The sequence below is a fragment of the Giraffa tippelskirchi genome, chromosome 5 (assembly GCF_054371585.1).
Source record: "Giraffa tippelskirchi isolate mGirTip1 chromosome 5, T2T-mGirTip1v1.2.pri, whole genome shotgun sequence".
Taxonomy (NCBI): Eukaryota; Metazoa; Chordata; class Mammalia; order Artiodactyla; family Giraffidae; genus Giraffa; species Giraffa tippelskirchi.
This window is the reverse complement of record NC_137279.1, coordinates 181012968-181038104: the sequence shown is the minus strand read 5'-3', so window position 1 is coordinate 181038104 and position 25137 is coordinate 181012968. Positions and strand designations below refer to the sequence as shown.

The 25137-nt window shown below is 40.6% G+C and overlaps 2 protein-coding genes and 1 pseudogene across 5 annotated transcripts in view; 1 reads left to right on the top strand and 2 right to left on the bottom strand.

Moving 5' to 3' along the window:
* The window catches only part of RHBDL2 (rhomboid like 2), a 61320-nt gene that overhangs the window by 11232 nt on the left and 24951 nt on the right, over positions 1–25137 (bottom strand). For 2 of the 3 annotated variants that reach the window (XM_081492112.1, XM_081492111.1), the window contains exons 3-6: positions 24144–24292; positions 22333–22445; positions 4554–4654; positions 2808–2868 (exon numbers count right to left, since the gene is read on the bottom strand). In XM_081492112.1, coding sequence (XP_081348238.1) covers positions 2808–2868; positions 4554–4654; positions 22333–22445; positions 24144–24292 — 424 coding nt within the window. The remainder of the gene's footprint in view (positions 1–2807; positions 2869–4553; positions 4655–22332; positions 22446–24143; positions 24293–25137) is intronic. The other variant, XM_081492114.1, reaches the window with a different exon arrangement.
* Positions 1–25137, top strand: part of LOC145506771 (uncharacterized) — a 54690-nt gene that overhangs the window by 12623 nt on the left and 16930 nt on the right. The window lies entirely within an intron of this gene.
* On the bottom strand, positions 18258–22036 carry LOC145506770 (NADH-cytochrome b5 reductase 3 pseudogene; annotated as a pseudogene). Its single transcript, XR_014054313.1, has one exon. The product of XR_014054313.1 is annotated as an NADH-cytochrome b5 reductase 3 pseudogene (transcript).

Here is a 25137-nt window from a genome sequence, read left to right as displayed (position 1 = left end):
AATTAAAATTATTTGTGTTTCATTAATCTGGAGTTTGTTGTAGGTGTGTGTGCATGCATGCTCAGTTGTGGCTGACTCTTTGGGACCCCATGTGCTGTAACCTGCCAGGCTCCTCTGTCCATGGAATTTTCCAGGCAAGAATGCTGGAGCAGATTGCTCTTTCCTTCTCCAAGGATCTTCCCAACCCAGGGATCAAACCCGCATCTTGCATCTCCTGCATTGGCAGGCAGGTTCTTTACAGCTGAGCCACCAGGGAAGCCCCAACCAGGCCAAAGAACTTTTAGAAAAAATGGCATGTGGGGAAGGTTGATGTTAGCTGTCCTACCTGTGTTTGTAGGATATAGTAAAACCACATCATTCAGTGACTGTATTACTTACCTCAAGAATGACAGAATGTTACATAAACTGTATTTGGAGATAACTTTGTGCATGAGGAAAGGGTTTTTACTCCACCATTAAAGAGTATTAGAGAACTAAAATCATTGCTCCACTGAGAGTTTGAGGCTTATTTTACAAAAGTCGTTATTTGAAAGAAACAGATCAACTGAAAACCCAGGTAACTTGTGTAAGAATATTTTTCTGTCTAAGGGCTTGTTCCTTGGTTCTGGTTGTGACCCTTAACAACTCAGGTAGCTCAGCTCACACAGTGACTCCTCCTAACTAACTCCCAGACATCTGCCCTCCTTCCTGTGCTGACTGTTTTCCCTCTTTTTAAATTTCTCGGTGATGTCTATGGAGAAAAACATTATATACAGTATGGTATAAACTATAAACAAGTCACTTCTTTTCTATCTGGGTGAAATGTTTTATAATTATACTATTCATAAACTAAACTTAGTCTCTTTTTTGAACACTTGATATCAATTTGCAGGATCATTTTTTTCCTACTATGTGGACAGCCAAAATTGCGCGCGCGTGTGCTAAGTCTCTTCAGTCATGTCAGATTCTTTGCAGCCTATGGACGGTAGCCCACTAGGCTCCTCTGTCCATGGGATTCTCCAGGCAAGAACACTAGAGTGGGTCGTGCCCTCCTCCAGGTTATCTTCCCGACCCAGGGATTGAACCCATGTCTCTTACGTCGCCTGCATTGGCAGGCGGGTTCTTTACCACTAGCGCCACCTGGGAAGCCCTGAAAGCCAAAAGTAGCCTGTATCAAATGTCACTTCTGTCTTTGTCTTCAAGTCTGAGCCTTAAGGTCAGCCTTCTCCCCACACCCTCTGTGCAGATACAGCTGCAGCAGGAGCAGGCTCGGAAATACAAGTTACAAGCCCTGCCTTTGCTCTTGTTTGCTTCTGCTCTGTATGGCCTGCCATCATCCAAAGTCCCGACTTTCAGACCCAACTAAAATTCTACCTCTTCTCCAGAATGAGGCTTCCTAAGCTCCTTCGTGGGGAAGGCAATGGCACCCCACTCCAGTACTCTTGCCTGGAAAATCCTGTGGACGGAGGAGCCTGGTAGGCTACAGTCCATGGGGTCGCGAAGAGTCAGGCATGACTGAGCGACTTCACTTTCACTTTTTCCTTTCATGCGCTGGAGAAGGAAATGGCAACCCACTCCAGTGTTCTTGCCTGGAGAATCCCAGGGACGGCGGAGCCTGGTGGGCTGCCGTCTATGGGGTCGCACAGAGTTGGACACGACTGAAGCGACTTAGCAGCAGCAAGCTCCTTCAGCATGTCCTTCTCCACTATCATTCTGGAGATTTCCAAAGCCACATCAGTCATCCTCCTGGTTCCCTGACCCCTCTCTTCCTGCACCTCTGCTCTCATCTTCAATCCTCAGCCACCACTCCATGCTTATATCTTAGATCAGTTTTTTTTTAATCTGAAAATGTAGAAATTGAAGAAGAAAATGGATAATGTGAATAGTTTTTAAATTTTCCCTTTCAAACAAAATTGTATACAGAATCTAGTTTATGAGTGAGAAAAATCCAGTGTATAAAAAATAAATGACAGGGACTTCTCTGGTAATCCAGTGGGTGAGAATCTGCCTCCCAATGCAGAGGATGTAGGATCCCTGGTAGGAGAATGAAGATCCCGCATGCCACAGGGCAGCTGAGCCCGCACACTGCAACTAGAGAAGCCCTCGCACCACAATGAAGAGCCCACACAGTCAGAAATAAATAGGGCTTCCCTGGGAGCTCAGTGGTAAAGAATCCACCTGCCAGTGTAAGAGACACGGATGATCCCTGGTCTGGGAAGATCCCACATGCCATGGAGCAACTAAGCCCATTCAGCACCACTATTAAGCCTATGCTCTGGGGCCTTGCAACCGCAGCTACTGAAGCCCGCACATCCTAGAGCTCCTGCTCCTCAACAGGAAAAGCCGCTGCAATGAGAAGCCCAAGCGCTGTAACTAGAGAGCAGCCCCCACGCCCTACAACTAGAGAAAAGCCCATGTGGTAACAAAGACCCAGCACAACCAAAATAAATAAAAGTAAATAATTAATTTTTTTAATTTAATAAAAAATAAATGACAGCAGAAGGTAACAATGTAAATCAGCTATACTCCAATAAAAAATTTTTTAAAATAAAAAACATAAGTGATGTTATTGTGGATGAAGTGGACGGAGTACCTCGAGCCCTGCTCTCGACTCCCCCACACCCCAGAAACAGGCCCCTCTAGGAACCACCCTCCAGGGTCTGCGAGAACTCCACTCGTATCCTTCTGCTTCAAGCTAGTAGCTGAACCATTGTTTCAGACTCTGGGCTCATGGTCATCCTGCATGTCCTGTGTTTGGGAAATATGAGAAGGCCTTTGAAGGTTGAACCCATAAACTTGAAGCTGTGAAGTATTCACAAAACACTTACTTATAAGAACAATGATGAGTAGTCTGACAACTCCAAAAGCAGGAATCATTTCTTGAAAATTCTTGCAAAGAGATAAATGACAGTAATAATAACATAAGTTATCTATTGGCAAAGAAAGCCTCAACTGTACTCCCCCTCCATCTGCTTTTTCTTTTAAAATAAAGTGTGTCTAAAATTGGCAAAAAAAAATAATAATAATAAAAAAATAATAATAAAGTGTGTCAAATGTTTGCCAATCAAAGCATCGGTGTAACAGTCCAGTTTTCAAATGTATTTGGGAAGTACAATGCCGGTATACTTTGGAGTGAAAATGAAACATGATATTCCTTGATATAGCAAGAAATACTCTAAATATAAGTAACAAAAAATCAACTCTTAATATGTCAGATAGTTAATAGATGCTGTCAAACTAAATCTGGTGAAAATATTTCCAAGTTTTTTGTTTAATATTCATTTGATACAGCTTTAGCCTCTTTCTAAGTAGGAGTTAGCAAAGACAGCTAAAATTTGAGCATTACCTTGGTTGTTTTAAAAATAATTTTTTAAAAATTTAAAACACTGGTCCAAAAACACTCGGTTTGATTTTAGTTTCGAAAAGCCTCAGACCAACTTGCATTACCCTCATGTGTTACTAGAGGACCGAGCAGACTCCGAAAGACACCTCTATTTCAACCCAAATTACCTGTCCCTTCCCTTTGAAGTTATTAACTTTCTTCCCAGAGAGAAATGCTAAAATATCTGTGTTAATTCAAAATCAATTATTTTCAAACTGTTGTGACCAAGACCTACATTAACAAATAATTTACGTAACAATCCAGCACACACATAAACAATACTTACTCTTTATTATACATGATGCATACTGAAATTTTTGTGTAAAAGGATTTTCACAGTCCCTTCAACTGAGTTCACAACTCCTAATGTGATGCAACCCAAGGTTTGAAAAACATTTTTCTAAATGACTTCTAGTTTGGGAACGGTTTTTTAATTGCTTCAAATTTTTCCTCTTAGAGTATTTTTAAAAGGCACACCTACATGGTTAAAGGGTTAATTTAATCAGGATTTTACCCTGTTTTAAAAAGTGATTGGCATCTCACATACTATATCATGGTTGTGTAAAATGGTATGCCAACTTTGGAGGCATTTATATATAAAAATGTAAAGCCTTCACCCAGTAAGTCCACTTCTAGGAATCTGCCTACAAAAGAATCACACAAATACAAAAAGACAGGTGAAAGAACATTCCTGACAGCATTATTTTGCAATGTAAAAGGCTGTAACCACCCTGAATCTTTTCTTTCAACGAAAAATTGAGTGAGTAGGGCTACTACATACAAGGTGCTGTGGAGCACTTGAAAAGACTGAGGTGGATTTCTGTGTCCTACTCAAGTATCCTGTGAGTAGATAGGATACTTTATTTTAAGATACAGAATAATGTAAGGGTAGTTCCATTTTTGTAGTGTTACTATTGGTAGAATTTTGAATACATACAGAAAACACCTTAACGGACGTATATCAGACTGGTAACAGATACTAAACTGGGGACTTTGACTTTTCTATTTTTCAATTTTGAACTTTATTTAGTATTTATTACTTTTGAGATCAGAGATGAAAGGAAAACTCTTGTGGTCAGATGGAAGATGTGTGCTTAGTAAATATTGATAAATAAGATTCCCTGAACCAAATACCAGTAATTATTTTTAAATTTTTTCTTAAGGTCCATAGATTGATTCCCAAAGTTCTTACCACTAGAACATTCATAAAATAGCCTCCCATCAGAGCATAGACTCCTCCTGAAGCTCCCACAAGAGATTTGAGTGGGTCAAAGATGGAGCTGGCAAGGGATCCTAAAGAAATAAAACAAAGAATTTCAGACATGACTATAAGAATCATGAAGGGTAAATCTTTCTAATCTAAGGTAAAAGTTGGGGAAGCTTGGGCCATTATATTAACAAACAACAAATTCACTTTGTTCCTTCCATACTAGTGTGATCTAACTCTGTCAATTATTATGAAACATTCAATGTTCATTATGAAGGCACTCTAACAGTGACAAAAACAAATACTCTGAAACCAGAATTAGCAACTGTGTGACTTGAGCAAGTTTTTTTAATGTCTCTGTGCCTTTGTTTCCCTTTCTATAAAAATGGAGGTGTTAAATAGAACTTACTTCAGTGGGTTGTCAGGGGAAATAAATGAGTTTACATGTACATCATGATTAGAATACTCCCTGACATGTGTTACATATTTGTTAGCTGTTGTTTCAAAATATCCTACACGTTTAACCAAAACTATCAAAATACCTGAGACATTCCAACATTTTATTATCTATGGGCTGGCTTTCTCATGGAGTCAAGATGTGGTCTCAGAATCCTTCTTAATATACCATTCAATCAGTTTCACCAAGCAAGACGAAATTCTGTTTGCTAATTCAATCTTACCTTGTCTGAACCAAAACAAGGCTTTAGAACCACCTTATCCCAACTCTGAAGTGTTCTCTATACTGCTTAGTTCTATTATTCCCTTGCCTTCAAGTCCCTCCTTCATCTTTTAAGATACAATTCAATACCTACTTTAGGACTGCTCTAGTGGCCCAGTGGTAAGCATCTGCCTGCCACTGCAGGGCCAGAGGTTCGATTCCTGGTCCCAGAAGATCCGACATGCTGTAAGCCCACACCCTAGAGCTCATGCTCCGCAACAAGGGTAGCCACTGCAGTGAGAAGCCAACTACAGAGTACCCCCCACCCCGCGCCTACCACAACTAGAGAAAGCCCAGCAACAAAGACCCAGTGCAGCCCAAAAGAGGTTCTCATTAAAAAGTAGCTACTCAATGCAAAAAAGGGGAAGTGTCTGATCTTAGGAATCTTACAAACAGATGATCAGTTATCAAAAAATGCAGACTCTAATAATAACTGTGATTTTTTAAATGTGATAAATTTGCTATGGAAGCACTTAGGAAAGAATGACTTTCTGAGCAGAAAGGTGGAGGCCCTGCTACTCTGAGAGCAAGGAGACAGCGTTTTTTAAAATTTATTTATTTATTATAATTGGAGGCTGATTACCTTACAATATTGTGGTGGTTTTTGCCATACTTTGACATCAATCAGCCACAGGTGGGTGGTCCCAGTGCACCAGCTTCGAGTGCCCTGTTTCATGGATCGAACTTGGACTGGTCATCTGTTTCACATGTGGTAATATACATGTTTCATTGCTGTTCTCACAAATCATCCCACCCTCGCATTCTCCCACAGAGTCCAAAAGTCTGTTCTTTATATCTGTGTCTCTTTTGCTGTCTCACATGTAGGGTCGTTGTTACCATCTTTCTAAATTCCGTATATATGCGTTAATATACTGTATTGATGTTTTCTTTCTGACTTACTTCACTCTGTATAATAGGCTCCAGTTTCATCCAACTCTTTAGAACTGACTCAAATGCATTCTTTTTAACAGCTGAGACATATTCCATTCTCAAAAACGACACAGTGATCTCTGCTTGTTTCCAAGGCAAGCTATTCAATATCATGGTTATCCAAGCCTATGCCCCAGCCAGTAACACTGAAGAAGCTGAAGTTGAATGGTTCTATGAAGACCTACAAGACCTTCTAGAACTAACACCCAAAAAAGATGTCCTTTTCATTATAGGGGACTGGAATGCAAAAGTAGGAAGTCAAGAAACACCTGGAGTAACAGGCAAATTTGGCCTTGGAGTACAGAATGAAGCAGGGCAAAGGCTAATAAGAGTTCTGCCAAGAGAGTGCACTGGTCATAGCAAATACCCTCTTCCAACAACACAAGAGAAGACTCTACACGTGGACATCACCAGATGGTCAACACCGAAATCAGATTGATTATATTCTTTGCAGCCAAAGATGGAGAAGCTCTATATAGTCAGCAAAAACAAGACGGGAGCGGACTGTGGCGCAGATCATGAACTCCTTGTTGCCAAATTCAGACTTAAATTGAAGAAAATAGGGAAATCCACTAGACCATTCAGGTATGACCTAAATCAAATCCCTTATGATTATGCAGTGGAAGTGAGAAATAGATTTAAGGGACTAGATCTGATAGAGTGCCTGATGAACTATGGACAGAGGTTCGTGACATTGTATGGGAGACAGGGATCAAGACCATCCCCATGGAAAACAAATGCAAAAAAGCAAAATGGCTGTCTGAGGAGGCCTTACAAATAGCTGTGAAAAGAAGAGAAGTGAAAAGCAAAGGAGAAAAGGAAAGATATTCCCATCTGAAAGCAGAGTTCCAAAGAATAGCAAGGAGAGATAAGAAAGCCTTCCTCAGTGATCAGTGCAAAGAAATAGAGGAAAACAACAGAATGGGAAAGACTAGAGATCTCTTCAAGAAAATTAAGAGATACCAAGGGAACATTTCATGCAAAGATGGGCTCGATAAAGGACAGAAATGGTATGGACCTAACAGAAGCAGAAGATATTGAGAACAGGTGGCAAGAATACACAGAAGAACTGTACAAAAAAGATCTTCATGACCCAGATAATCACGATGGTGTGATCACTCACCTAGAGCCAGACATCCTGGAATGTGAAGTCAAGTGGGCCTTAGGAAGCATCACTACGAACAAAGCTAGTGGAGGTGATGGAATTCCAGTTGAGTTAGTTCAAATCCTGAAAGATGATGCTGTGAAAGTGCTGCACTCAATATGCCAGCAAATTTGGAAAACTCAGCAGTGGCCATAGGACTGGAAAAGGTCAGTTTTCATTCCAATCCCAAAGAAAGGCAATGCCAAAGAATGTTCAAACTACCGCACAATTGCACTAGTAAAGTAATGCTCAAAATTCTCCAAGCCAGGCTTCAGCAATACGTGAACCGTGAGCTTCCAGATGTTCAAGCTGGTTTTAGAAAAGGCAGAGGAACCAGAGATCAAATTGCCAACATCCGCTGAATCATCGAAAAAGCAAGAGAGTTCCAGAAAAACATCTATTTCTGCTTTATTGACTATGCCAAAGCCTTTGACTGTGTGAATCACAATAAACTGTGGAAAATTCTTAAAGAGATGGGAATACCAGACCACCTGACCTGTCTCTTGAGAAACCTGTCTGCAGGTCAGGAAGCAACAGTTAGAACTGGACATGGAACAACAAACTCGTTCCAAATAGGAAAAGGAGTCCGTCAAGGCTGTATATTGTCACCCTGCTTATTTAACTTATATGCAGAGTACATCATGAGAAACACTGGGCTGGAAGAAGCACAAGCTGGAATCAAGATCACCGGGAGAAATATCAATAAACTCAGATATGCAGATGACACCACCCTTATGGCAGAAAGTGAAGAGGAACTAAAAAGCCTCTTGATGAAAGTGAAAGAGGAGAGTGAAAAAGTTGGCTTAAAGTTCAACATTCAGAAAACTAAGATCATGGCATCCGGTCCCATCACTTCATGGGAAATAGATGGGGAAACAGTGGAAACAGTCAGACTTTATTTTGGGGCTCCAAAATCACTGCAGATGGTGATTGCAGCCATGAAATTAAAAGACGCTTACTCCTTGGAAGGAAAGTTGTGACCAACCTAGATAGCATATTAAAAAGCAGAAACATTACTTTGCCAACAAAGTTCCATCTAGTCAAGGCTATGGTTTTTCCAGTAGTCATGTATGTTTGTGAGAGTTGGACTGTGAAGAAAGCTGAGCGCCAAAGAATTGATGCTTTGGAACTGTGGTGTTGGAGACTCTTGCAAGTCCCTTGGGCTGCAAGGAGATCCAACCAGTCCATCCTAAAGGAGATCAGCCCTAGGTGTTCATTGGAAGGACGGATGTTGAAGCTGAAACTCCAATACTTTGGCCACCTCATGCAAAGAGTTGACTCATTGGGAAAGATCCTGACACTGGGAAGGATTGGGGGCAGGAGGAGAAGGGGATGACAGAGGATTAGATGGCTGGATGGCATCACCGACTCGATGGACATGAGCTTGGGTAAACTCCGGGAGCTGGTGATGGATAGGGAGGCCTGGCGTGCTGCAATTCATGGGGTCGCAAAGAGTCGGACACAACTGAGCGACTGAACTGAACTGAATATTCCATTGTGTATATGTACAACAACTTTCTTATCCATTCGTCTGCCGATGGACCTCTAGGTTGCTTCCGTGTCCTAACTATTGTAAACAATGCTGTGTTGAACATTGGGGTATACATGGCGAGACAGCATTTTGATTAAATTCTGAAGACACTTTAAGATTTGGACAGGAAAAGGGACAAGGCCAGGATTTAGGGATCTGGAAAAGCAAAGACATAGAAACAAAGTTGTATGGGCTACTGAAGATAAGTGAGAAGCAGTCCAATAGGGTTAAAGCAGTGGTTCTCAAATGTTAACCTACAAACTAGAGCTGGGGTGGTTGTGTCTTAGTTATGAGAAATTTATTTTTAAAATACAGATGTCCACTTCCGGCCACAGTGAAGTAACAGGACAAGAGTTTTCCTCCTACTTGAAAGCAATGGACAAAATACATGAAACAGTGGTCTTAAAGATACTCGACATCAGATAACAAGGGACAATGAACCCTAAGAAACAAGAAATAAATGAGTTGACTAATTGCCCAGCTTACTGCCTTGAAAGAGACTGCAGGTAGCCATGCATGAAGGGGAAACCTAGGCAGATCACAGTAAACTTCAAGTTGATGAGATATAGAGTCTAGAGTCTAGGTCTATATAGAGCTCAGCAGCTAAAGTTCAGACTCCTTCCAAGTAACTTAACTGAGTTACAGAGCAAATCTAAAGAATACTTACACGAATACAATAATACCTTCCATCCAAAGATAAAATGTCTAGCATCCAAACAAAAACTCAGACATGCAAAACATGCAAAGAAGCATGAAATTATGACCCATAATGAAGAGAAAAAAATCAATTAAAACCTACCAAAACTAAAAAAAAAAAACCAAACCCTAAAAGTAAACTTATTTATGATTTAGCAGTCCCACCCAGAGGGAACTATAACTTGAGAAGATACACACACCCCAGTGTTCGTTGCACTACTCGTTACATAGCCAAGACATGGAAGCAACCTAAACATCCATCTAGAGATGAATGGGTAAATAACATGTGATATGTATACACAAGGGAATATCGTTGTTTAGTCGCTAAGTCATGTCCAACTCTTTTGTGACCCCCTGGACTGTAGCCCTCCAAGCTCCTCTGTCCAAGGGATTTCCCAAGCAAGAATACTGGAGTCGGTTGCTGTTTCCTTCTCCAGGGAATCTTCCTGACCCAGGGATCGAACCCACATTTCCTGCATTGCAGGCAGATTCTTTGCCACTGAGCCATCAAGGAACCCTCACAATGGAATACTAGTCAGTCATAAAAAAGAGTGAAATAATACCATTTGCAGCAACACAGGTGGATTCAGAGATTATCATACTAAATGAAGTAAGCTACACAGAGAAAGGCGTATCATATGATGCTATCTATATGTGGAATCTGTAAAAAATGATACAAATGAACTTATTCTTAAAACAGAAATAGTCACAGGCATAGAAAACAAACTTATGGTTACCAAAAGGGAAGGGGAAAGAAAAAATAGGAGTCTGGGATTAATATATACAACTATTATATATAAAATAGATAACCAACAAGGGCCTACTGTATAGAACAGGGAACTATACTCAATATCTAGTAGGAACCTATAAGGGAAAAGAATCTGAAAAAGAATGTGTGTGTGTGTGTGTGTGTGTGTGCGCGCGCGTGCATGTCTGTACAACTGAATCACTTCTGCACTCCTAAAACTAACATAACATTTTAAATCAGCTATATTTTAATTTAAAAAAATCTATCCAAACTGACACAGGTGTAAGATTTCGCAAATAAGGGCAATAAATAATTATTTCAAATATATTCAATGTGTTCAAAAGTTAAATAGCAATAAAACAGGCTCCAATCAAACTTCTAAAGATGAAAAGTACAACATCTAAGATGAAATAACAAACTTGTTGAATTGATTGACCAATTAGACATTACAAAAGAAAAACTTAGTGAACATGAAGACGTGGCAATAAAACTATCCAAAATAAAACACACAGGGGACTACCCTGGCAGTCCAGTGGTTAAGACTCACCACTTCCACTCCAGGAGACACAGGTTCAATCCCCAGTCAGAGAACTAAGCTCCCCCATATCGTGGGGTTAAAAAAAAAAAACAAGAATATTTTTAAAAATATATACAGCATTGATGAGCTATAGGTCAATTTCAAGCAGCCTCATAATATGTATAATAATAATAAGTGCATAATTGGAGTCCCCAGAAAAGAAGAATGAAGGCAGATAAAAAATACTTGAAGAAATAATAACGAAATTTTTTCCAAAGTTTTGTGAAAACTATAAACCTACAGATTCAAGAACCTCAAAAAACCCAACACAGGAATCAAGAAGAAAACTACAACAAGGCGTAACAAAATCACATCTTCAAAACAAGTCTTAAAAGTATCTTAGAATAAAAAGACACGCTGCATACTGAGAAAGGTAAGGATGACAAGAGATTTATCATCAGAAACAGTGCAAATGAGAACAACAGTAGAGCGACATTTTAAAGTAAAGAAAGGAAAATACTGTCAAGCTAGAACTGCAAACCTCAAACTATATTACAGAAATGAAGGCAAAAGACAGATTTTCTTTTTCAGACATACAGAGGCTGAAATAATAGATGACTAGCATTTCCATGCTATGAGAAATGTTAAAGGAAATCTTCAGGAAGAAGGAAAAAGATATTAGATGGAAAAATAAAGCTACACAAAGGATAGAGAGCATTAGAAATGGTAAGAACATGCAAATATACAGGATTTTGTTATTATTTAAATCTCTTTAGAAGTCCATTGTTTAACAGTTAAACTATTGGACTACTAGAAATAATAAGTGAATTTATCAAGCTTAGAGGGTACAAGATCAATACCAAAAAAATCAACTGTATTTCTATGTAAAGCAATGAAAATCAGAAATAGAAATTTTAAAAATAGTACCATTTATAGTACATCAAAAATATGAAATGTAGAAATAAATATGACCCCAAAAATGGGCAAGCTCTAAACACCGAAAGCTAAAGAAGATGCTGAAAGGAATTCTGAAAGACCTAAATAAACAGCAGTCTATACCTTGTTCGTGGGTTGGAAGACTCTCATATTGTTAAAATGTCTATTCTTCCCCAGTTGATCTAAAGATACATTGCAATCCAAATCAAAATCCTAGTAGACTATCTTATAGAAATTAACAAACTGATTCTCAAGTTTACATGGAAATGCAGAGGCCCTAGAATAACCAAAACAACTTGAAAAAGAGCAAAGTTGGAGCACTGAGGTGTCCCAATTTCAAAACTTAGTAGAAAACTACTTAATCAAGATAGTATGGAATTGATGTAAAGATATACAAATATATGAGAGAAACACAACAGAAAGTCCAGAAATAAACCCACATATATGTGGACAACTGATTTTGACAAGATACAAAGGCAATTTATTACAGAAGAGATTGTCTTCTCAACCAATGATGCTGGCACAATCAGACATTTACATGCAAAAAAGTGATACTTCAGTCCATACCTTGCACCATGAATAAAAATGGATCATATACCTATATGTAAAGTCTAAGATTATAAAACTTCTAGAGCAAAACATAGAGAAAAATCTTTGTGATTTTAGATCAAGCAAAATTTCTTAAATATGACACTGAAAGCATAATTCCTAAAATTTAAAAACTGATATATTATATTTAATCAAAATTCAGTAATTTGAGTCTTCAGAATGTACTATTAAGAGAAAAAACAAGCAACAGACTCGGAGGAAATATTTATAAGTCATATTTCTGATAAAGAACTTGTAGTTAGAATATATAATAAGGAATGTAAATCAATTTTTTTTAATATTTGTTTGTATCTGTGTCAGCCCTTAGCTGTGGTTCGTTGCGGCCTTAGTTGTTCTGCGGCATGTGGGATCTTAGTCTCCCAACCAGGGCTCAAACCCGTGTCCCCTGCACTGAAAGGCAGATTCTTAACCACTGGACCACCAGGGAAGTCCCTAATTCAGTTTTTAAATTGGCAAAAGATTTAAACATATACTTTACCAAAGAAGATGTATGGGTAGCAACTAAGCACATTAAAAGATGCTCACCGTCATTGTCATTAGGAAATGTAAATTTAAACCCAATGAAATACCTTTATATACCTAACAGATTGGCTAAAATTAAAAGACTGATCATACCAAGTGTTGATGAGGATACAGAGGAGCTGGAACTTATGGTGAGGATGTTAGAATTAAACTATACACTTTGTTACCATATGACTTAATTCCACTCACAGATATTAATATATACACAAGAGATCCACACAAAAACTTGTACACAAATATTCATGGCAGTGTTACGCATAATAGACAAAAGTGAAAACAACCCAAATGTCCACCAAATGGTGAATGGATAAAGAAAATGTGGTATATCCATACAATGGAATATCATCCAACAATAAAAAGGAATGTAGTACTAATACATGCTACAACATGGGTGAAGGATTAAAACATTATGCTTAAAAAAAAAGTCAAGAAAAGACCACATATTTTATTATTTCATTTATATGAAATGTCTAGAATGGGTAGATATAAAGAGACAGAAATTAGATTAGTGGTTGCCTAAGGCTAGGGAAGGGATTTGGGGTAAGGAGTGGGAAGTGACTTCTAATGGCTACAGGGTTTCTTTGGAGCACAAAAGTGTTTTAAATTTAGATTGTGATAACCCTGTAAATAAACAGGGTGCATAACCCTGTTAATAAACTAAAAAACACTGAATTATACACTTTAAATGGGTGCATTATAGGTTGTATGAATTATTGATATATCTTAGAAAAGCTGTTTTAAAAGTTTGATAGTTTCTTAAAAGTTAAATATAACCCTATGATAGAATCCAGCCATTCTATTCCTAGGTAATTGTCCAAGAGAACTGAAAACATTTGTCCACACAAAGACTGTACTGTGTTCATAGTAACTTCATCTGTAATAACCCCAAACTGGAAACATCCCAAATGTCCATCAACTGGAGAGTGAATAAACAAATTTCAGTATCTTCCCACAATGAAATACTACTCAGCAACAAAAAGGAATCAACTGTTTATACGCAACAGCAACATGGACACACCTCAGAATAATTATGCTGAATAACATAAGTGACCAAAAAAAAGTACATATTTCATTATTCCATTTATATAAAATTCTAGAAAATACAAGTTAATCTATGATGATCAATGGTTGCCAGGGGAAGGTATAAGGAGGATAAGGAGAGGCAGGAAGAGGTGATTCCATCAGATTACAGGAACTCTGAGGGGAGTAATGTTCATTAACTTGACTGTGGATAGTTTCAGTTATATACACATATCAAAACGTCAGCAGTGGACTTCTCTGGTGGTACAGTGCATAAGAATTCACCTGCCAACGCAGAGGACATGGGTTCGATTCCTGGTCCAGGAAGACTCCACATGCTGCAGAGCAACTAAGTCCACGTGCCACAACTACTGAGCCTGAGCACCTGGAGCCTGTGCTGTGCAACAAGAGAAGTCACCCAACGCACCAAAACGAAGAGTCGCAACTAGAGAAACCCTACGTCTAGCAACGAAGACCCAGCGCAACCAAAAATAAATTACTTTTTAAAATCAGCAGTTATTATATGTCGATTATACCTCTCTAAGGGCTTCCCCAGTGGCTCAGTGGTAAAGAGTCACCCTGCAATGCTGGAGACTTGCAGGAGACGCAGGTTCAATCCCTGGGTCAGGAAGATCCCCTGGAAAAGGAAATGGCAACCTGCTGCAGTATTCTTGCCTGGGAAGTTCCATGCAAGAAGCTTGGCGGGCTGCAGTCCATGGAGTGGCAAAGAGACAGACATGACAGAGCAACTAAACAGCAACAAAAAAAAACCTCACTGAACAGAAAAATGAAAAAGCAAAAAAACCCCCACAGATCCTAGGGCCATGTTCTTGGAGATTCTGATTCAGGAGATCTGGGTGCGATCTGAATAATTTTAGTTGTAATAAGTTCTTCAGGTGATTCTGATGGTCAGTCAGATTAGGGGACCCAGGGCTGGAGTGAAGGCCAGTAGTCCTCAATTTTTATGAATCACCTGTGGACTTGTCCAAATGCAAATTCTGGTTAGTATGTCTGGTGTGGGGCCCCAAAATTCTGCATGTTAACAAGATCTCAGTTGAGGACAGTGCTGCCGATTCGGTGACCGCACTTTGCCTGGAGTAAGGATAGGAAAACTAGACTTATGTTTTGTATGAAGGAATCCAGGAAAAAAGCAAAGCAATGGAAGAAATAGGTGAAAGGAGTCAAAAGGTAAAAATAAAGTATTACTGCTGTCCTCATTTAAAAAGCAAAGCAAGAAAGACACTACCAGAAAGAAACTTTCATAGATGATAGATATGTTTAAGGCATAGAATATGGTGATGGTTTTATGGGTGTACTTTTCTCCAAATTCGTCAAGTTGTGTACATTAAATATGTACAAAATTTTGTATGTCAGTTACACCTCAAAAGTGATTTTTTTGAATGTTTTATGTTATATAAACATGTCTAACATCTTCATATATATTCTTCCCTGAAGAAAAAGGAGAAAAGAATAAAAGGCAGTGGGGCCAGATGGTGGAGGGTAATACAGAGCAATCTCAGACATTTCAGGGACTTTCTGGTGCAGTGGTTGAGAATCCACCTCCCAATGCAGGGGACCTGGGTTAGTTGCCCCATGGCAACTAAAGCCCACCTGCCACAATGAAGACCCAACCCAGCTCCCCTCCACCCCCCCCAAAAAAAAATCTTGGATGTTTCAACTTTCTATCAGCCACTGTAAGTGTTTTAGGAAGGATGTGTTTGAGGAAGGTGACCAGCAGCAGTGTGAAGGAGAGACCGATAGATACAGCAAAGAGATACCTGCCAAAAGGTATTGCAAAAATAGGCAGAGGACGTGAACAGGTTATTCACGTTCTCTCCTCTCTCTCCCTATGCTGAAACTGGGGCACAGCTGATTCCACAGGTTGAAATCCAGCTGTGGGGGAAACAAGCCAGGAAAAACGAGTGTGTGCAGGAACACAAGGAGGAGGTGGAACAACAGCATCCACAAAGGCAGGAGGGAAGTAAGTTGGGGAGCTGCGTCACTAGGCCTGGCCAAGCCCATCTCTTTACCGCGTCTTTACCACGGCTTCCCACTCTCCATCCCCACTGCTCTAGGAAGCAGGCACAGTTGTGATTGGTAAAGTTTTGAGCACTGCCATGGGTCGGATTGGGTCCTCCCCTCCCCAAAATATGTTTAAGTCCTAACCCCCAGCACCTCAGAATGTGACCTTATTTGGAAACAGGATTGTTACAGATGTGAGTGGGTAAGAGGAGGTCATATTGGCCTTGGAAACTAATACAACCACCCCCTGCAATATAGGTATATTCACTTATAAATTACGTGTATTGATATATGTACCACTACTTTAATGTTTTGTAAAATCACAAACATAGAATTTTAAAGGATGGGACATATTGGTAACATGATATTTTAAAATTATTTTTACTTCATTAATGATACAAAAAATTCTTATCAAGAAGTAAAAAGACATGGGGGAAACTGAAATGAATATTACTAAGTGAAACCAATCTGCAAAGGCTACATAGTGTATGATTCCAACTATATGACATTCTGGAAAAGGAAACAATGGAGACAGTAAAAGGATACCCTTTATAATACTACAATGATGGATACGTGTCAGTATACATTTGTCCAAAACCACATAATGTACAACACCAAAGATGAACCCTAGTTTTAATGGACTTTAGGTGCTTATGATGCCATCAATGTAGGTTCATCAGTTGCAACAAATGTACCATTCTGTTGATAATGGAGGCGGCTATGCAGGTGTGGGGACGGGATGAATGGGAAACTTCAGTACTGTCCTCTCGGTTTTGCCGTGAACCCAAAACTGCTCTAAAAATTAGTCTTTGAAAAAAAAAAAAAAATCTTTCAATGAGCAGTGTTATTAAATAAGGGCTTCCCAGGTGGCGTTAGAACCCACCTGCCAATGCGGGAGACACAAGAGACGCAGGTTCAATCCTTGGGTCGGGAAGATCCCCTGGAGGAGGGCTGGCAACCCACTCAAATATTCTTGACTGGAGAATCCCATGGACACAGGAGCCTGTCAGGCTACAGTCCATAGGGTCGCAAAGAGTCAAACACAGCTGAAGCAGCTTAGCACGCATGCACATTATTAAATAAGCATTATTATATTTTAAAATCCTAGTTAAATATCATGCCACAGAAATACAGAGATTTTTTTTCAAAGCAGCAGAGTTTTACTTTAATGTTATGTTTGCTCATAAATGACTGAAAAAGCTGATAGGCAAGAGGCTAACACGCTGCGGTCTAAAGCAACGTCAAGGCCACTGAGAACATCCTTCAGGAAAGAGACTGTGTTCTAAATCTCCCCCACCTGGGGCAAGGGCAGCAGAAGGGGTTACTGGGATAGACAAATAAATACACATGGTCTTACCTTTGCCACCAGGGCTGGCGGCCCAGGACCCCAAGGCACATGATCGGAGGTCGATTGCTTGGAACTTCCAAAGCCTCCCAAATGTTTGGGTCTTTGAGGGAAAGGCTGAGGTTTTGGGAGGGCCCATGTGCCAGCTGGAAGGGCCCTCAGCCAGCTCCCTCCTCCTGCTCCAGCCCCAGGGAGAGCCTAACTCCCTGCTGGCCAGGCCTGCTGGGCCCTGGGATGGGGGCAGACTTTCACCCCAGCAGCCCCTGCCAAAGGGATATTTTGGTGTTCCCTGCCATGCAGTGTCAGGTGCTGAGGCCCGGCAGTGGCCCTGAAGCAGAAGTAAGCCAAATGCACATGAAAAATTGTGATTCCCCAAGACACACTTAGTTATACCGGCACAGGGTTGTCACTTTTCTCAGGGGGTAGATTTGTGATTGCTGGGCCTTAGGAAGAGGGAGTGGGGGGCTGTTGAGGCTCCTTGCCAGGGTGGAAAGGCAGGTGGGAGGAGGAGGCAAGGGTCCCAAGGCAGGGGGTAGGTAGGAGCTTGGCACCTACAACTAGGGGCTACCAGTACCTTCATGTTTATTTCCAGAGTGCGGGATGCTCTGCGGAGGGTGGGGCACATGGTGCTGGCTGGCAGCCTCTAGCCAGTAGTGTGTGTGTTGGGGGCGAGAGTGGGGCAGGGAAGGGCAAGGGCCCCCAAGCATCTGTGGTGAGGCCCTAACAGGAATCTGCCCTAAAGGTGGCTGACAGTGGCCCACCTGTAACAGAGCCCTGCTCTCAAAGGCAGGGGCCAGCCCAGCAGGGTGACCTCCCAGGCATGGGCAAGCCAGGCTGAACCCAGCCACAGCAGGAGTTGCAAGGAAAAGTGGTAATGAATAGTGGTAGGAGAAGTAGGTGCAGACAGGGCACAGTGAATGCGGGGTGGGCCCAGCGGCCAGGGCCCATCCATCAGAAGGCGAAGTAGTACTCCTTGGGGTGGCCCACATGGTCCAGGCAGGTATATTGGCTCATGGGCAGGGGTCCGCACATCTGTACCAGCAGCCTCCTCCTCCAGGGATGGAAGGTGGTCCTGGATCATCTCCCCATTCTTGAAGCTGTGGCTGTAGTCCCAGGCTTCAGGGACTCTGTCCACCGTGTACCAGAGCTTGAAGCATGCAGAATGTTTGTTCCTCAGTTTCTCCAGCTCGGGCTGCAGCACAATGTCCTTCTCGCTGGGGTCCTTCATGATGGCATGGATCACCCACAGCATTGAGGTGATGCTGGTCCCTCCAGCGATCATGCCCACAGACTTCAGCATCTTGAAGACAGGGTTTGATGTCTTGTCCAGACAGATGGCAAACTTTGCTTTGCCCTGGTAGACCAGCAGCCCATTGGAGCCCCACACCTCAAATGGTGTCTCCCATCTTCATGCCTTCCATGGACTGGGACATCTTTCCTCCAGTGGAAAACGTGGGGTGGGTGTCTTTAAAGTAAACCTTGATGACCAGGTCCACAAAGCCCTGGTCGTCATCACTGGAAACGGGCGTGTAGGGCCAAAGGACCAAGTTCCTGTTGATTCGAGCAGAGAGGTAGATGTGCTGGCCAACAGGGAGGCCCAAGATGTGCTGGGGTGACGGCAGAGCAAAGCAGAACTGCCGGGTATCCTGGCTGATGACCTCCTTGTTGATGAGCCACAGCAGGTACTTGATGTCCCAACTCTGGAGCATGATGGCCAGGATGGAGTGCTGGAACAGCTTCCCAAGGAGGCTGCACAGAAGCCAGACTGGGGGGAGGACCACGTGGCCCAGTGTGCCCAGCTGGGCCCCCATATTGGCACCACTCTGCACTCACTCCACAACTGCCACCACCAAGACCCGCAAAGATGTACTTTTAAGTTCAGTTATTTTCCATAGAAACTTTTTTCTTAATCACTTAAACTATGAAATTAAAAAAGTGATGTCCAGTTTCAGCTGGAAGAATTGCATTGTTTGCGTGTGTGTGTGTGCACGCGCGCGTGCACGCATTCAGTCTCTTCAGTCGCATCTGACTCTCTGAGGCTATGGACTATAGCCTGCCGGGCTCCTCAGTCCATGGGATTCTCCAGGCAAGAACACTGGAGTGGATTGCCATTTCCTCTCCCAAGAGATCTTACCCACTCAGAGATGGGACCCATGTCTCCTGTGTCTCCTGCATTGCAGGCAGATTCTTTACCCTCTGAGCCACCAGGGAAGCCCCATCATTGTCTATGCTTATTCCAATTATCCAAAAAATTTGTTGTAATATGGCTATTAATTCCCACCTTCCCTAACATCAGTCAGTTGTTCTTGCAAACTAATCAGAAAGTGTTACATCAGTAAGTTTAAAATTTACTAAAACTCTCCACTGAGACATTTTAAATCAGATGAGTAAAGTGTTTGCTGGCTTTTTAAGTGTGAACTTTAAAGAGTTACTTCACCTTCTTCAGCAGCAAAACCACATAATGATGGAATGATTTCCAATAACCAGTTTTCAAAATGCCCTTTTCAGAGCATGGGTATTTTTGGAAAAGCAGTTACATTCTCACTTCTTAAGAGAAAAATACTATTATGTCTTCAAAGGGACATATTTTGTGTTTGTTTTTCAACATCTGTAAAGTAGCTTACTAGTGAAAGCCCTTTGTTATCACAGAAAAAACAGACACCCAACTGTTTTTAAAAGAAAAATACAGAAACTAATCAGTAAATGAGCAAAAAATGAGAGGAATCCCTCTCGCTGATTTCAGGACTTACGGATACAGTGGTACTGACTGTGTGGTATTAGTAGAGAGAGAGACACATTGATCAGTGAAACAAAAAGGAGAACCCAGAAATAGTTCCATGAAACTACAACCACCTGATTTTTGACAAGGTATAAAAGCAACTCAGTGAAGGAAAAATGGTCTTTTCAGCAGTTTATTCTGATATTCACAGACAAACAAAAAGAAAATCTGAACCTCATGCTTTATGGAAAAACTAACCAACTCAAATAAATCACATATTTAAATGTAAAGTGCAAAACATAACTTTGGAAGATAACACAGAGAATAAATTCAAGACTTAGGGCTCAGTGAAGAGTTCTTAGACATGACACCAAAAGCATGACTCGTAAAAGGAAAAAACTGATAAACTAGACCTCATCAAAACTGAAAACTTTCGCTCTGTGAAAGATTCTGCTAAGACAATGAAAACATAAGCTACAGACTGAGAGAATATCTGTAAACTACATAGTCTATAAAGCACTAAGTCTGGGATATATAAAGAAGTCTCAAAATTCAACAGTTAAAAAAAATCTAATTAGATAGCAAAATTCATGAACAGATATTTCACTGAAGAGGATACATAAATGGCAAATAAGCACATGAAGAGATGTTTAACATCATTAGCCACTAGGGAACATGCAAGTTAAGACCATGATGAGATCACACACACGTGAGCACAGCTAAAATCAAAAAGAGTGACAGTGGACTTTCCTGGTATCCCAGTGGTTAAGAATCCACCTGCCAACTTAGGGGACACAGGTTCGATCCCTGGTCCAGGGAGATGGCACATGCTGCAGGGCAGCTAAGCCCATGTGCCACAACTACTGACGCCTGCGTGCCTAGAGCCCGTGCTCTACAAGAAAAGCCACCGTAATGAGAAGCCCGCACACCCACAGCTAGAGAGTAGCCTCCACTCGCCACAACTAGAGAAAGCCCGAGTGCAGCAGCAGAGACCCAGCTCAGCCAGAAATAGATAAATGTTTTAAAAAATAGTGACCACACCAAATGCTGGTGAGGATGTGGAGAACTGAATTGCTTACACAGTAGTGGGAGGAAAGTGAAATGGAACAGCCATTCTGGAAAACATTTTGGCTGGTTCTTAAAAAAACTAAATATGCAACTATCATACAACTCAACCAACTTGCTCTTGGGCATTCATCCTAGAGAAATGAAAACTCAAGTTCAGAAAACTATACTTAACGTTTTAAAAAACCTGTACACAAATGCTTACTGGAACTTTATTTATATAACCAAAAACTGGAAACAATACAGATATCCCCCAGTGAGTGAACGATTAAACTGGTGGTAGTATTCCATCCGTACCATTGAATACTACCCAGCAATAAAAATGAATAAACTATTGATATATACAACAACCTACATGACTCTCCAGAGGCTTATGCTGAGTGAAGAAAGCTAATCCTAAATGGCTATACACTGTATTATTCCATTTATATAACATTATTGAAGTGAGAAAATTATAGAGACAGAGAACAGATTTAGTGGGGTTGCCAGGGAGGTGGAAGAAAAAGGGGTATGGCTATAAAAATGAAACTGTGAGGAATCTTTGTGATGTTGGAAATATTTTGTACTTTGTATCTTTGTATCTTAGTGTGGATATCCTGATTAGGATACTGTACTGTGGTTTTGTCAGCTGTTACCATTGGGGGTAACTAGTTAAAGGGTATATGAGACCTATAGGTATTTATTTCTTACAGTGTAAATTTATAATTATCTCAAAAAGTTTAATTTTTTAAAGTTTCTAATAAATAAATGGATAGATAGGGGTTCTAATATTTTCTGCCCACACAGTAATGAATTATTGGCATACCCACTTTGAGAGATCATTGGCACATGCTGCTAGTCCCAGGACGCTAGTCCCTACCCAGTCTTTGGGTCCCTTTAGCTGTTCTCAATGTTCTCTTGAAGTTATCTTTCTTAAATGCAAATTTGATCACGTTATTTCCCAAAATCGTTAGTCTTGGGACATAAGGACCTTCTGGCTTTAGTCCTTTATCCAGTACATACACCTGGCCACCAAACTTCTCACAGTCTCCAACTGTGCAGAACTCTGACTCGGAGGCACCTGCGAATGGGCACAAAGACCTCTCGATATGCTTATCTCTAGATAACTTATTTCTAAACTTACCAGGTGCCCTAGCACATATTAGGAATGCAGTAAATCTTGATTTAAAAGTTTATTACCTTTGCTTATTACCTCCTAAGGGTCCAGAGATGTTGATTCTGTGTTATATTTGGAACACTAACCTGCTATGACTCCTGCCAGGTACACCAGCCCCACTCGGAGGCCTTTGTGGACCATTTCCAAGGGGATACCCAGACCGAGCTGCATAATAAGATTCCCCAGGATGTGCTGAACTCTGTAGAGACAAACACCATTGTCAAACATTATGACTAGCCCAGGCAGTTATTTCCTTGGGAGGTTAACAGGCATTGATATGTTGTTTCTAGTTAAGAACATGCTTAATGTGAATTCCATTTTCTAATTTTTTTAGGTGACTTTTTAAAGAGATAAACTCTTACATGGAGCTTCAATATGTGAAGCAGTTAAAAGGACATTTTAGAAATATACTTTTACTTTATAAGTTTTGTTTTACAATAATTACTGATAATGTCAAACAGCAGTGAGGAAGCTTTAAGGAATGGAATATAAGCTTGCAATTATGGGTTTAGCTGACAGTTGCCATCACATGTCAGCCTCAGCACTTGATTTTGTTTTAGTTGCGAGTGAATTACTAATTCACTCAATTCACTCATACTGAGTTGAAATTTCGTAGGTTTTTAAACATCTCTTGCAAGCTCAAGGTAGTCTTTAATAAAACAGAGGTGGTGGGACTTCCCTGGCGATCCAGTGGCTAAGATTGCACTCGCTCCTAATGTAGGAAGCCTGGATTTGATCCCTGGTCAGGGAACTAGATCCCACAAGCCACAGCTAAGACCTGGCATAGCCGAAGAAATAAATAAAACAGATATGGCAAGAGAAACCTCATTCCCAGTTCTGTATTTAAAAGGTTTTAAGTTTACCAGAATGGGAAAAAAACAATGTTTACCTAGTAACACTAGCTAAACTTGGTTTCTCTCATATAAATATACTATAATTTGATATATAACATTGTTGAGTACAAATGCTTTTTATTATAGTTTATAAATATGGAAAAATATTTTTAAGTGAAATTGACATTACTTTGCTTGTCAAACCCCACGGGCATCTATGGAAACTCTCTGAATGTCATTTAGCAAATCTCCATATAACAGTAATCCTTAATTTAGTTGCTATGTAGCAAAATGCTTTCGTTTTTTTGAGTGGGCATGGTGAATCAGAATTCTGAGCGAAGTCATAAAAGGCTATTAGCATTTAAGAGACTGTAAGCAAAACTAAAAGGCAGGCACTGCATCACCTATTGCTTGTATTATTCTAAATAAACTGTTTTACATCCATCAAAATGTTGATAAATTATGTTTTTAACTTTGGCAGAGGTGGGGAAGAAGGCACTGGCAATTCACATTTTAAAGGGAACATTTAACAACACCACACAACTTGGGGGACACGGTTCTGGTTTGGTGATAATTTGGTCTCTTCTCATTTATATTCCTACATAAATACCAATATTAGGCAGTTACAATACAATACAAAGTACACTGGACTTGGAGTTAGCACTAATGGGTTGAGATCCTCACTCTACAAATGACTACATCCTGTAAGCCTCGCACAAAACAGCAGGAGCAGTGCTTGCCTCCTAGGGTTGCCAGGAGCATCAAACAAGATTATGGATATAAAAGTGCCTGATCAATAATAAACCACCTATAGCTCAGGGAACTGTGCTCAATATTCTGTAACAACCTCATTGGGAAAAGAATTTGAAAAAGAATAAGTACATGTACATATATAACTGAATTACTTTGTTGTACACCTGAAACTAACACAGCATTGTTAATCAACTATAGTCCAATATAAAATAAAAAGTTAAAATAATAATAATAAAGTACCAAACAAATGTTCAGGGTTATGGTTACTTACAGTCACCTCTGATATCAGTGACTCAACTGTCATTCCTTACCCAGCATGAACCAGCATGTATGAGATAAATCTCCAGGCTTCCTCCCGCTTCTCAGGATTGTAGATAAAGGGACTCTCCAAGATGCCCGTGTCCAAGGTGATCCACTGTTTCTGAGGCTTCCATACAGCATAGTAAATAAATACCGCCAGCTGACAGGGAGGGGCAGACACTAAAGTTAACCATGCCTGCTGCAGAAAGCGGCCCCATTAAAGCCCATGGGCACTACCTCTGTTTGAAACAATTTGCTCTTAAGAGAGCCGTTCCATACTATGTGCTCAGATGGCAGGAATTCAATTCCCTGATGTACATCTGACCATGTAACTGTAGGTATCTCCTACTTCTTCCAGCAATTAGGAGCAGCCCTAGACCAAACTTCAAAGAAGAATCTTTCTTGAACCCACTTTCCCCTCCTCCTCTGCCCTCCTCTTCCCACCTTCACTATTTGGTCCTTCATTTACAACTTAATATGAAATTAGGTCACTGCTGGCTTCTGAAAAATAGAGGAGGGAAAGGGAAAAATAGTAACTTTACAGTGGGAAAACCTAGCAAACATGATCTTAACCAAGTGATGAAGGCTCATGTCACAGGGATGTCATGTGGATGTCCCCCATTCCCTAATGTGATGTGATGAGAAGGGTACTTCACTTCTGTGGTCTTCCTCCCCCAAACCCATAACTCCAGTCTAACCATGAGAAAAAAACATCAGACAAACCCAGACAGAGGGACATTGTATAGGATACCCGGCCAGTACTCCTCAAGACTATGAAGACCATGGAAAGCAAACACTGAGAGAGGGTCAGAGATCAGAGTAGACGGGGAGAAGTGACAACTAAACACAGTGTGATACCCTGGGTTCCAAAGTACAAAAGGGACAGAAAGAGGTCACTGATGGAAAAACTGGTAAAATTCAAATTAAGCCTGGAGTTTAGTTAATACTAATATAACAATATGAGTTTCCTAGTTTTGACAAATGTAAAACTATGGAAATGTAATA